The 14,406-nt window shown below is 35.9% G+C and overlaps 1 protein-coding gene and 1 long non-coding RNA gene across 22 annotated transcripts in view; one reads left to right on the plus strand and one right to left on the minus strand.

Moving 5' to 3' along the window:
• Positions 1-14,406, plus strand: part of Phldb2 (pleckstrin homology like domain family B member 2) — a 257,658-nt gene that overhangs the window by 220,691 nt on the left and 22,561 nt on the right. For 11 of the 21 annotated variants that reach the window (XM_063224936.1, XM_063224942.1, XM_063224929.1 and 8 more), the window contains 4 exons: positions 5,024-5,179; positions 6,353-6,463; positions 10,851-10,940; positions 13,727-13,882. In XM_063224936.1, coding sequence (XP_063081006.1) covers positions 5,024-5,179; positions 6,353-6,463; positions 10,851-10,940; positions 13,727-13,882 — 513 coding nt within the window. The remainder of the gene's footprint in view (positions 1-5,023; positions 5,180-6,352; positions 6,464-10,850; positions 10,941-13,726; positions 13,883-14,406) is intronic. The other 10 variants (XM_063224934.1, XM_063224943.1, XM_063224944.1 and 7 more) reach the window with 4 other exon arrangements.
• LOC134470490 (uncharacterized) lies at positions 1,352-9,280 on the minus strand. Its single transcript, XR_010039417.1, has 2 exons — positions 8,247-9,280; positions 1,352-2,095 (listed from the first exon to the last, which is right to left on the minus strand). It is a non-coding gene; the product is annotated as an uncharacterized LOC134470490 (long non-coding RNA).

Below are 14,406 nucleotides of genomic sequence, written 5' to 3' on the forward strand. Positions count from 1 at the left end.
TAAGTTTCATGTACCTGACTTACTGCTTTGCGTAGCGTAAATTTAGGTAAGTTGTAGTGATTAGACACTGTCTAAATAAAAATAAAGATGCTAATAGTATATATTATTCTGTGCTATTGAGTTAAACATTCCATACTAGAATCCTTCTCCTAATTTATAATGCAAAAGCTCTTCTGGAGTTGTTCTTTAGAAGTAAGACTTGTGACAGACACCAAGTTTGTGGCATTTAAGTCAACTGACATCTTTCCTTGTAATCTTTGCTGTATTGTAAGTACTAGTTGCCCTTGAATTATTTTTCCTTAGCTTGACTTTTTATTCTTTTCCCAAAATTATTCTAGTCTCTGATTTGCCCTCCACTTTTACTCATTTTTTTTTCTTTTATTCTCTTTCTTTCTGCTGCTTAGTGACATTGAAGTCATGAGTGTGATTAGAGCAGGAAAACACTAAGATCCAAGAAGAGGGCATCGTGAACGCCCTCACCATCTTCTCATGTGAACATCCTATATTTTAAAAGCTTATTACAACATATATCTTCTAACTAAATTTTATCTGGTTATTCTCCTATCCCTAATTCTGGGAGCCTTCAACACAACCTTGCTGGTTATCTGCTGAAAGGAGACCTCATATGCAAATAATTTAACAGACACTGGCGTGACCACTTAATTTTTCACAGCCCCTTGACAACTGAATTGTTTCCTCTGATCAGCTGTGATCCCAGAGAATCGGTCATTAACAGTCTCAAACCTCTAAAGGAATCATGCAGTTTGTCCTGAGTGAGTAACAATTTGTGATTTTATGCCAGTCAACATGGGTAATTTTATTCATATTCTGTCTGTACCATCTCATTAATGAGCAGATAAAAAAACTGGTTAGATAACAAACTTCAAAAATGTTAAGATGACCTTTAATATACTTGATGCTTCTGAGAGTATCACTAGACATTAAAGAATTACAGTTAAAACAAGTACGTAGTGGTGAGGTTGGAAGCATCCTAATGAGTCTCGGGTGCAGGCAGGTTAAATGGCCACATAACAATTTAATGATTATTTCTTATAGTGTTAAAGCAAAGAAAGTTTCAACAGTATGTCTTTTTATACATTTTCATTCAGTAAAGCTGAATTTTCTGTAGGAAGATAAAATTTCCTATCTCTCGTTGCCATAATTCTCTACACATTTTGTGATACAAATGATTGGGAAAGGATTAGTGTTTGTTATTTTAGTTTATAGTTGTGTTTATACCAGTTGATAAGAGATAAGAAAACTGGAATATCTCTCTCTCTCTCTCTCTCTCTCTCTATATATATATATATATATATATATATATATACACATACACTTTGGGTTTTTAAAATTTTGTTTTGTTTGTTTATGGTTTTTCTGTTTTTTGTTTTTTTGAAATAGGATCTTGCTATGTAGCCCAGGCTGGCCTCCACCTTCCAGTGATCCTCTGGCCTCAGTCTCCAGGTGTACATCACTATGCCTGGTGTGAATTTTATATTTGTCTACTGTTTTCAGTCTGCCTTACTGTGATTTTACACAGTCATAATTCTTAAGATCATCATTGTGGTGATACATTTTTTCTTTTTTTCTAGTTATTATCAATTGTGCTCTTTATAATTGTTTCGAAAGAAAAGGCCAAAAAGTTTATTAATAACCTGGACTCAGTTAAATACAAATTCTATTTGTATGATCTGGATTTTATTGGAAAATTCATTAATTTATATATGCTCTAAGAATTTTGACTATAAAATAGACAAGGAAACAAGGCAGACAATGTTCCATTAAATGAAGGCAAAAGCTCTTTTACCTTCCTCTTCATGCAAGGTATAAAGTTCTTATCATAAAACCTCTTTGCACAGCAGAGATAAAAGAGTTTTATAGCTTCTACCAACCTGATTATAAAGTATCTACTACTCTGTTTTCCAGGGATGATGACCGGTGTAACTCTTCATCAATCATCGGGCTTAATCAGTAAACGGGCTTAATCAGTAAAAATTCACAGCAAGTCCATTCATACTAGACTTCATGTGTTGTCACAATTCATTTCTCTTCAGATTTCAGGCATTTCCTAGTACCACTTCATTACAAAGCTTTTCTGAAAGTATTTAAAGAAGATTTGATAAAAATTTATTACATTTAATCTCATTAGGTGGCAGGTCACATAAAATAAATAAACAAATAAATGAGCAGGAGGAAAATCACTTTTACAAACTTCATGTTGTCCTAATACTTACGTTGAGATTATGTGATGATCTTGTGTATAAAACATTAAATTCTTATGGCTGAACTTCTTATCTTTAAAATATTCCTTTAGAATCTTTAAGCATAGTTTTTAGCTGTCGCTAATTTCATGACTTATGATTATTGTGTAGTCAGTATGGACTCATCAATCCTGGCATTCTCCCAGTGTGGAAAAGGAAACTGAACTTAAATAAGTCTTTCATTTGCCAGGATATGGTCCACTGTTAAGTGGAGAAGACAGATAACTGGCTTGGGCAGTTTTCCTTTGCTTTTAATATTTGCTCAACTAAATTGTTGCTTTGGATCTAGGTCGTGATCTTATAATGAGAAAGCCATTTTTATATCACTGGCTCTAATATCAGTTTATCCTGGAGGCTTGGAAAAGTCATTCCACTTCTGTGGGCTTCCATACACTCATTGGAAGTGTATAGGAAGCTGTACTGCTATCTTGTTCCATATTTCAAAAGTGTACAGTGTTTGACCACCGAGCAGAAGATGGAGAAAAGTTAACAAACTGAATCGCATCTAGATTTGCTTCCAGAGATCATGAGATTTTTTTTCACAATCATTACTGGCCCTGGCATGTTCTCTTCTTTTTGTCCCTTCTTAGGCAAAGAAATTATAAGGCCCTGCATGTGAACTTCTGCCTTATAATCTCAAAACAGTTAATGGAAAGAAGAAAGGAATATGTAGAATATTTTTAGTGCCTGTTTTGTTTTGATTTGTGCTTGGCCCTTGAGCTTACCAACCAGTATATGCATTGTGCTTTTAATGAGAGTTTAGTTTGAATCCACTCAGTTGGTCAATGTATTTGACTTTGAGCTTCCTGTATATATTAGTTGGTCTCAATTAAGCTATTTCTGTCCCCTATAATTACATTCTTTGAATTCTTATTCTTATCTAAAATCTTTTCAAAGGCTTACCTTGCTCTTAAATAGGTTTTCTGTAAGACTGTAAGTTTATATACACATATTTTAAAAGTTTAGGTAGCTTGATCAGCAGAATTTTGAGTACTGAGTCTAGCTTAATTTTCAACTTTTCTTCCCAGTGTGCTATTATTTTCATTCAGTAGTTTAAATATTTACTACAAGTAAATTATTGTCTCTCTGGCCTTCATGCAGGCTTAAAATAACATGTTATATATTAACCAGATGTGGACTAAGCAATGGACCAGCATAGTGAATAAATCTATATGTTAGGAGCCAGCTGCCTAAACTGGATGAAGATTATTTAAAAGCCAAAAAAAAAAAAAAAGAGCTTTTTTCCCCTTAACCGTCGTCTTATTATTTAAGATTATTTATAGGATTATTTAAAAAAAAACTTGAAAACTTGGGTGTACCTTCCTGTGTGAGTGAATACATTGGCTAGTACATTATTTCAAGACTGCAGATACTTTGTTTCTTACAATACTTGTCACTTCATTTCTTAATTCCTCTAATGAATTAATTATTTAGAAATTATAAATTTAAAATACCTGGAAAACTGGAAATACTAGCCAAAAACATAAAATCAAGACCACACTTTTTTTAAAGCCAAATAAAATGTAAAGAGATTTTAAGAAATGCGGAATAGATTTTTCTTTTCTTTTTTTAGGTTTTTCAAATCATATGTTTTTTATGCTTTTAAATTATAAGAATGTAGTCTGCCTTACATAATAATCTCTGAGTCATCCCTAGAATTTAATTCATTGCTGAAGATAGAAATATATTCCATTGAACTAAAAACCTTAATTATTCATAGAATAAAAATCAGAAGAGGCTGGGGTTGAGTAGCGAGATAGAGCTCATTTATCGTATCATTATATTTCTAGTAGTCTGAGGATTTAATTGAGCAACAAAATATCTTGTCTCTTTTAGCTATGTAAAAATTGTTAATTACATTGCCTAACTGCCTTTTCATTTTGGTATTGATCATTTGTAAATTATAATTTAAAAATTATTTTATAGTACCACATATATAGTTGTTAGCGCTCCAAAATTAAAGAGATGTGCTTTACAAGGTGAACTGGAGAATAATTTATATAACCACCCCTCACATGAATGCAGATGCATGAACACATTACTGTTTCCAAGTGTCTTATAGGTAGGAAGACTTGTCCTAACCCATCTGATTTAGGTCATTTCTGACTTTTTAAAATGTCCTCCAGAGTCTTCTCAGAATAATGGTGCTTAACTTTTTTAGTGACCTTTTGTGCTTGAAGAAAACTTTGGCACTATATTTTCCAGTAAAAAGATTTGTAAATAATTTTCATGGGCACAGTTTAAAAGCTTTCATCTCCAAATGTTTTTAGTAGGTTTTTTTTTTTTTAAGAGCAGTTTTAGATTCTAAGCAAAAAAGTCTAATAGTTTCGCTTCTCATTCCCTTAAAAGACCTCTTGTTTATATGTATATATATGCTAACTTTTGAATCTTTAATCTCTGCACTAAAGTTTCATTTCATATTTCCTGCGAAAATTGTGGGAAAGAATTTTAAGAGTTTATATCTCATTTTCGTTCTGTAAATAATATTTATGCTAATTATCTAATTGTTTTTATACTTCACTGTGCATCTTAAAGCTACCTGGCAGATTAAGAACTCCTGCATGCGCAGAGCAGCTGGAACCTCTGGGGAAGCTCCTGCTGCCCTCTCCAGTCCACGCTGCGGCCGCTGTTCTGGAGTTGGACTCCCTCGGGCTCTAACCCTGGCGGGTGCTAGAGACCAAATACTTTTGGTAACTGTTTCTTCAGTTACGATGATTACAGCCAGCCTGGCATATCTTGTTTTCACTCCCTGTTTTCCAAAGGATGCTGACCTGTTGGATGTTGAAAGCAAACACTTTGAAGACCTGGAATTCCAACAGCTGGAACACGAGAGCCGTCTGGATGAGGAAAAGGAGAACTTAACTCAGCAGCTCCTACGTGAAGTGGCTGAATACCAGCGGAACATCGTCAGTAGAAAGGTACTTTGTGCAGGTGATGTTTAGTGAAAAATCAAAGTATTCTCCTCACTATGTGCCAATAGTGATCATTCATACAGTTACAATGTGTGTGTGTGTGTGTGTATTTTTATATCTGAACATTTTCATGTATTTAATTGTATCACATTTGACAAACTATGGAGCCTGCCATATAGGATAACAAGTGGTATTCTGATCTAGATAAAGTGAGATGGGTTACAGTCGTTGTTGTATAATGCTATGCATGCATTTATGAAAAAAATAAGTATTTTTTCATTTATATAAAAAGCAAGTCATAGAAATCAGAAATTCAGATACTTGCTTTAAATTACTTCCTTTTATAACTACAGTAAGTAAATTCAGAATAATTGTGTGAACCACGCCTACTTTGAAATTTTGTTTCCATAGCTCATAATTTCCAAATCCAGCTGATAATTTGTTACTATTAGAAGTAGCTTATGAGAATACCATATTAATTCTGCGGAGTCCACTCAGCCTGTAGTTCCTGGATGGCCAGCCCAGAATTTAGTGTTACATCCCACAATTCCATACTAACCTGATAAAATTAAGTAATAAAAGAGAAAGAAAGGTAAACAAGATGACTTTTTCACCTCTCTGTTTAAATACGAAATTCCAGTGTTTTCTTCCCATCAGGTATCTCCCAACCTAATGTCAGATTCGTTGATAGTCTAAAACAACCCTTTGACTTCTGGGTTCTTCAAAGTAGATTTTAAGTCACTTGAACTGTATTGCACTTAAATAAAGAAAGGAGTTGAGAGCTAGACTTTATGATGCTTGTCTGTACATCAGACTCAGGGAAGCTACAGGATTGTAACTTCAAACCTAGCATGGTTTACATAGCAAGTTCCAGTCCAGTTTGGACTGCATAGCAACACCCTATCTCAAAAGATCAAAAATCAAAAACCAAAGGAAAGGAATGAATGAAGGAAGGAAGGAAGGAAAGAAAGAAAGAAAGAAAAAGAAAAGCATTGAGCCCTCAGACAAACAGAGAGGTTTCGTGGCTTCTGAGTAGTAATAACTGCCCACCAACAGATAAAACATGGTCACTGTTAATCACAGTGGTAGAACAACAGCAGTAAGAACAACAACGCAGAATTCCTCCTCCTTGAATTTCATCTAATGTGCATCTTTCTGTAATCACCCTTTTTCTTCCAGGAGAAAATTTCTGCCTTAAAAAAGCAAGCCAATCACATTGTTCAGCAGGCTCAGAGAGAACAAGATCACTTTGTGAAAGAAAAGAGTAACTTAATAATGATGATACAAAGAGTAAGTATTTCCCGTTCAGCACTGTTACAATAAGAACACACCTTCCAAAATGGAGAAGGCCTCCTCTTTGAAAATAAATCCTTCTTAATAGTGAATGCCTGTTAATTTAAGGAAGGTTTTTGTGTATATATTTTTGTTTAATCTTCCCATATTAATAGGCTGATACTTTGTGAGTGATTAACAACAATTCAGAAAATCTCTGCATGCTTTTTCCACATTGTGAAAAATCCACACTATGGAAAATCTATACTTTATCTTATTTTCCTCTTTGAAACAAATCAAATTTTACATCAAATAGCTAACATATATGGTCTTTTAATGCTAATTTATAACAGATGTAAGGAAAAATGCTCTTTCTATTGCTATGAAATATTTTGGCTCATCTATTCCAGTATTTAAACTTCAATTATTTATATGTATGTTTCTTCCTGGAAAATCCCACACTGAAGTTGGTTTGATTTAATCCTATTTGCAGACAGTGCATCTAGTGTGACTGTGAAAGCATGGTGAGATCATTTTCACCCAAGGGACTATGTTCTTACCACTTGCAACACCTGCCTGTGACCACATATGAGGGCGTCCTTCAGACACAGAGAGTAAAAAGCAACTTGTAGTTTAGCTTTCTGACATGATGCTCGATGACACCAAATATTAACCAACGTTGATGGGGCTGACCAGAGGTGTAAGCCCAGGGTGCAAGAGGCTACATAGGGAAATGACACTGGGAATATGAAAATAGGTGATGGATTCAGAAGGGCATACAGGAGATGGATCAAATTCCAGAACAAGATTGAAGGATGCGCCTGTACCGCGGTCCCATCTATAAGAAATGAACAATCCCTTTTGGGCTGCTTATCAGTTAAAAAGGAGGAAATAGGCCTTCACACAAAGTGAGTCCATTTGTTGTGGTACCCTGGGGCCACAGCTCCCTGACACAGTCCCCTGGAAATCTCTGAATGGAGCTGTACTTCACGGCCCTAGCCCTGCTCTAATCGCTGCAACCATTTTACCCTTTGCATATAACATTCACAGGCACATAACATGGAAGATAGGTATTAGGGTGTCAGAAGAACTTTTTCAAATGGGTAGGGAACAAGAGATGGGAAAGGAGGGGAAAGGAAGAGGAAAGGGATTTACTTACTGAGGTACTGGGAGGTGAACTCAGGACCTCGCACTTGCCAGGCAGGCACTGTGCCACTGAGCTATAAAAAGAGTTGATGGAAAGAGCTTTTGGAAATGTGGAAGCATTTCAAAAAAAAAATGAAGGAAGATGTGTTTTGTTGTGTGTATAAATTCCCCTCGGTGAGTGTGATCATTATATATTGTAAACATGTACTAATAGAAAAAAAAGCTAAGTATTTAAAGGCTCAGCATAAATGAAATAGTATATGTATTTCAGTAGTTGTTAAAATTCTAGGAAAAGGAAAAAACTCTTAAATGATAAAACCCCACAAGCAGGTAAAAGATAATTACAGATATAATACTTACTCATTAAAATATATGCAAAATATGACTTGATTTTAAAAATCGTGCTCCATACCCAATAAGATTTTGTTTCCCCCTTAATCTATAGATACATTTCAGTTTCCAGATCTCAACACTTTTTCTTTGTAGAAATTGACAAGTTGATGTCAAAATTTATAATTGTTCCTCATTATTCATGGATTCCATAATTCTCACTTCACCTGCCTGCTAAAATACGTTTGTAACTCCTCAGTCAACACTTTTGGTGCTTTTGCAGTCATTCACGTACATGTGTAGAGCAGTGAAAAGTTTGACTCACCCGTATGTACGTTCCTAGCTGAGGCTGAACAGGGCTGTGGCAACACCCTGCCTTCCTGCTTTAGTTCGCATCTTGGAAACAGTTGTCTTTTTCAGAGAGGATGTTTAAGGCCAGTTTTCACATTTTAGTGTTGCAGTGATTTTACTGTTTTGAATGTCTTCCAAGCATAGTGAGTGCCGTCTAGTGTCCCCAAGTCTAGGAAGACCGTGATGTATCTTAATAGAGGAAATATATGTGTTAAATAGGCTTCACTCAGGCCCAAGTCTTCAAGCGAAACACACGACAGGCAAGGTGGTGCATGCCTGTGATCCCCGCTATTTAGGAGGGTAAGGCAAGAGGGCCCCAAGTTCTAAGCCAGCCTGGGCAACTTGGTGACACCTTGTCTTAAAAGAATAAAAAGGGCTGGGGATGTAGCGCTACACTCCTAGGTTCAGTTCCCCATACTGCGGAGTGAGGAGGGGAGTGGGGGACACACAGCACAGAGTTGTTATGGATTGGTGACAAAGACATTGTGGCCAGAGGCTCACGGGAACACATTCCTTGAGTTCCTCCAGGAACAATAATCCAATGTTTGTGATAATATTATAAAATATAACTATGACAAATAACGGCTATCTTCTATATATTAAAAAGCAAAGAATCTGCACTAACCAAAACAACTGTTAAACAAGAAAAGAGTTGGAAGATGATATTATCTCACTTGCAGTTGTATTACAAAGCTAGTATTTAAAACAGTCTGCATAAAAATAGACATATAGATAAATGGAGTAGAAATGAGAGTCCAGAAATAGGCCATTCATACACTATTGATTTTTTTGGACAGACGTTCGGAGGCACTTTAGTAGGGAACAGAAAATCTTTTCAACAGATGGATCAAGTATGTAACTATGGAAACATCAGCATCCTTAGATTACGTTTATAAATTAATTAAAGTCAGGTTTTAGACCTAAATAAAAAAATTGAAATGACAATGCTTCCAGAAGGAAAATATACAAATATCCTGGAGTCATGGATAAAGATTTCTTACAGAAAATTACAAAGATACAGTTATGTCTAGAACATATTAAAAATTCCTACACCTTAATAAATAATTAGGGGCTGGGAATTTAGCTCAGCGGCATAAGCGCCCGCTTTGCAAGCGCGTGGTTGTGAGTTTGATTCCTGGTACCGATAAATAAATAAATAAATAAATAAATAAATAAATAATCATCAGTAAACTTAAAAAGTCAGCAATAGTCTTGAACAGTAATGTTATAGAAGAAGGTGTACAAAGGACCAGTAAGTCTCATGAAAAAATACTCATCATTGGTCATCAAGGAAGTGTAAATTAAAGTAATCATATGATTCATGTCACCCCGCCTAAAATGACTAAAGTCTAAAAGTAAAATTTGCAAATGTCAGCAAGGAAGTCAACTTACATGGACTGCGGATGTGAATAAAATGTACACCCCTTTCAGAGAATCCTTAGTAGTCTGTCTTGTATCTTTAAACATATGTTCAGCCTGTCCTAACAGTTTTATTCCTGGACATTTACATAGGGGAAATAAAAATAACTCTTCATAAAAAAGATATATGAGACTGTTTAAAGTAGCTTTTTAAAATAACACCAAAGGGGGGGGGGACCTTGAAACAACCAAAATATTTAACAGTAGGTACATGAATAAACAGGGTATTGGGTACACATATATAATATAGTACTTTTCAGCAATAAAAGAGTGAACAGTAGATTCGTGCAATGTTGTGGAGGAGAAAGCAGCTGCACAGTGGACTGTATATTGTATGATTCACCTGCGTACAGCAGGTCAGAACAAGGGCTGCCCATTGGGATAGGGATTAACTGGGAAGGTATGAGACAACTTTTGGGGGGATGACAATGGTCTTTATATTGATTGGAATGTTGTTCCATTTGTTAAAAGCTGTGAAATTATATACTAGATTTATGCATTTCCGTGTACATAGATTATACTGCAATAAATAAAGAATGTGACCCATAAATATTTTTCTGAAGGTTTCTAACCACTGGATTAACTAAAGATGGATCATAGGCCCACAGTTTTGAGATCATAAAGTTGCTTTATCACAAAGCTTCCAGAAGAAAATATATTGTTGGGTTGTGACACTAGATACCAAAGGACACATCAGGATGTGTTTCTTAAAAGGATAAAAAATTTACTTTAGAAAATATGTGAAAGATAAGGTTTGTAAAAGACTCAGAATGTGCCTCTTATTTTTGCTTCAAACAGAGTTTCAATTCTTTTTTTTAAACACATGAAAGTAACTATAGGGGCTGGGGATTTAGCTCAGCGGATTAAGCGCCTGCCTTGCAAGCAAGCAGTCATGAGTTCGATCCCCGGTACCAATAAAAAGGAAAAAGACAAAAAAAAAAAAAAAAAAGAAAGTAACTACACTGAAAATAATGCATGGATCATACCAGTTAGTGGATGGTGAGATATTTACAGTGAAAAGTGTTGACTGAAGATGAGCAGAGGAACTAGAAATGGGGCACGTGTGTAGCATCTTGATGTTGTGTGAAATACAAACTTGCTGTTCTGCTCAGTTTGTCCAAGGTTAACTCTAAGCCTAATAGATGTTGTGTTTCCTCAGGAAAAGGAGAATCTTTGTAATCTGGAAAAGAAATACTCCAGCCTCTCTGGGGGGAAAGGGTTTCCTGTTAACCCTAATACTTTAAAAGAGGTAAGCCATGAGTTTTTGTATGTGTCCTTAGCAATAAAGGAGATGTGCCTTTAGTTGAGTAGTAAAAAGATGATCTTAAATGCCTCGTGAAGGCACTCAATATTTTGATGGTTTTCTTACCTTTTTTTGCTGTATGCTTTGAGGATTTTAGAAATTATCTTTGTGTCTAACATGCATGTGCCCTGTGTGTGTCTGTGTGTGTGTCTGTGTGTGTGTCTACTTTTTTTGGCAGGGACCTAGGTGTCTTGGAGTTTGGAAAACATTTAGAACCTTCTAGCATCTAGACCAAGAAGAACTTGACATTCTCTGCTTTTCTTTTAGTAATCTTAGCACTCCTTCTCTTTTATTTTACTCCTTTCTCCTCAGTTTTAAGAAACAGGATAATACCCTGAAATATTTGAGAAGATAACGTGATTTCTCATTTCTCTTCCCAGTGTTATTTTTGGAACTTTCTCTTCTAGTTGGGAACTCATACTTATATTCAGCTTTATACACCCTGTCCATCCATATCTCCTCGCTAAGCTTCACTGATACAACTTTTAATTCTGAGTTGGAAAATTATAATGCTAGATGAAAAAGAAAATTGTGTTCTATATATTTTCTTATGTTTGTCAGCTAAGGGGAAAGCTTGCCTCTACATAAAAATTTGTACAATCCCAAAACTGCTTTTATTTATAAGTTGTGTATAAGAAAGAGCAGAGTTAGGAATTTTTACAAAGAAAACAGTGTATGGCATGGGGTATAGAAAATAAAATGCTCATTACAATAATAGGTGTGAGGCATGTATGCCTCAAGCATTTTTTAAGAAGTGTGTCTACAGTAGCTTTGTTATATCATTCAGTTTTGTAGTTTGTGTCCATCATCAGAACATAGAGCTGGCAGACTTAAGGTGGTTGTAAAGGGAGTGTAGTGGTGTCGGATAATGTCGTGAGGTGGGAAGGGGCAGGCTTTGTGAGTCGTGGTCATGAAATGCAGCTCATCTGTGTGATGGGAAGCTTTAAATAGGTGGTGACCTTATTTGAGACCATTTGTCAGAGATCACTGTAGGCCGCTCACTGACTGTTGGATTCTAAGATGTAGGAGATGTAGGGGGGATATGGGGTGATCGCAGTAGTGCAGGCTGCAGATCCTGAGGCTTAAATTAGAGCAACAGAGAGGTAGAGAAAAGTTTTAGGAGTTCTGTAGTGAATGTTAGTGGTAAAATTAAAACTTCTTGCTGATAGGTTGGATGTGGTGGTGAAGTAAATAAAAAGAAGTGTCCAGAGACCCACTATTCCAGTTAAAACAGTGCGACTGATGGGATCTTTTACTGACATAGAAATGATACAGCAAGGAATAAGTTTAAAAGGGGAGACTGGGATTTTTAAAAAACTCCCAGTTTTAACAGATAGCACACACCTTTGAAGCAATTGAGTTGCATGAGCTATAACCATTTAAGGAATTTCAATCCTTAGTTTTGCAATAGTCTATCAATTGAGCAAAAGAATAATTCAGAGTTGCTAATTTTCTTCCCAATTCACTATCATGTACAAAGTGAAATGTGACAATCTAGTTAATTACTTCCCTTCTTTGGTTTTAACCTTCTAAGACTTCATGTACTATCCACAGCCCTTTTGGAAGTACATGACTTTGATACATCCAGTTGATACCATTGAACTCTAAGCTTTCTTCTCCTTGTCACAAAAGTTCTCAGCAAAAATTGATTCTCACATAGAGTTTTTCCTTCAACAGCATCACAACACAGTATCTTGCCTATTCTGGGGTCACTTTTTGAAAACATTAATGAGCTAATGAAAGAGCCCAGCTGTCAAACTTAACTCCATTTCATTTTTAAAAGAGAGGTTTATTTTATGTACTTTATTCTTTTTCACAGTGCTTTCTTAGTAGGGCAGAAAATAAATAATCATGATTGATCTTTATAATTACTTTGCATGAAAATTTACAAGGACCTTTTCCACAAATACATTTGATTTTCAGAGATACTGGTTCATGGGTATTTTCTCTAAGCTGAACCCAGAACTGAAATTCTGTGTTCTAAGGGAACAGTTGGAGGTTGGGGAAAATGCCTTGAATTGAAATACCACTGAGTCTCAAGTTTACATTAGGGGTGTATGTGTCGTGTGTGTGTGTGTGTGTGTGTGTGTGTGTTTGTGTGTGTGTGTGTGTGTCTGTCTATGTCTGCATGCTCACCTGAATGAGAACACTGCTTTTAATTTTCATTCAGTTGACACGCTGCAAAGCTAAATTCCATTATAAATAAATTACAGTTTTATAAATGTTCTCTTAGGGGAAAATCTGGTAACCTTCAGCCCACTTCTGCTGACACACTAATGCATCAAGAAACAAAAGATGGGAAAAATCTCAGAGGGAAGATTTGTGGAAAAGGTTCTTGAATTAGGGAGTGAGTGATTGCATTGTCAATTTTGTTTTGGGCGTCTCTCGATGTGTGATTTTTTTCAATGTATGTATAGTGACAACCTCATTTCATCCACAGAATGAATGCTGATGTCCCTCTGGATATTTTCAATTTGAAGGTGTAGCATTTACAATAGAATCATCTTGATTTTACTGGAAGAATTAAGTTAATGTTTAGAATGCCATTTTTCAAGACTAAGCACCATGAATCCATTTTAATTGCTAATTATCCTCTTAATGAAACATTTGATAATACCCAGATACCTGGCTGTGGCACTCTCGGCTAACTCCATTGTACTGGGAACATTAATACTCTCGCATGCCTCTGCTTTTGCTTTCTGTGTGTCTAACTTCTCAATTCCTCCTTTTAGGGCTATCTCAGTGTAAATGAATTTAATGAGCCATCTGGCCATTCCACGAATCTGTCCCCTTCCACTCAGTTCCCCACTGATGCTGACGCTGACGCTGACGCTGCTGTCACTGAGCCTGCCTCAGCTGTGCCGGTGAGCCAGCCCCAGAGTCCAGAGGTGTGTGGGAACAACATTCCATTCATTCACCGCTGTTGCTCATGTCAGAATTAACCCATGGGTAGTGGACAACAAGTGAGACGAAAATGTATGTGACAGATAGAGGTTGGTTTGGCCAGAGTTCCAGTGTTATCAAGTCTATAAAACTTAACAAGTTAGGGGTTTGAGCTCATCACTTAAAGTGTTAGAAAGCATGAAATACATGGTACGGAGTACAGAATGAGGACAAGTGACTTAAGGTAGGCAAGTCAGCATGCTAGTACACCTACCAGACTTGGTTTTCGTAGAAATTCAAAAACCTGTGTAAAACTTTTGATTTGAATCACTTTCCAGTTTGATTTTGGTTTTCTATTTTGTTTTGCACTGTTTTTTTAATGATAAGCATTTTTTACATAATAAAAGCATTGTTGAGAGTAGCCAATAATAGTAAATTAAAATACTTTGTAGTGACCCAAGTTGATTGCAGCATGGGATTTAAACAAGAGTCTACGCTGAAAGCTTGTTCATCATTGGTGACTTCCTAA

This window comes from Cavia porcellus, unplaced genomic scaffold, assembly GCF_034190915.1.
Source record: "Cavia porcellus strain 051 isolate PalLab524CR breed Dunkin Hartley unplaced genomic scaffold, mCavPor4.1 scaffold_15, whole genome shotgun sequence".
Lineage (NCBI taxonomy): Eukaryota > Metazoa > Chordata > Mammalia > Rodentia > Caviidae > Cavia > Cavia porcellus.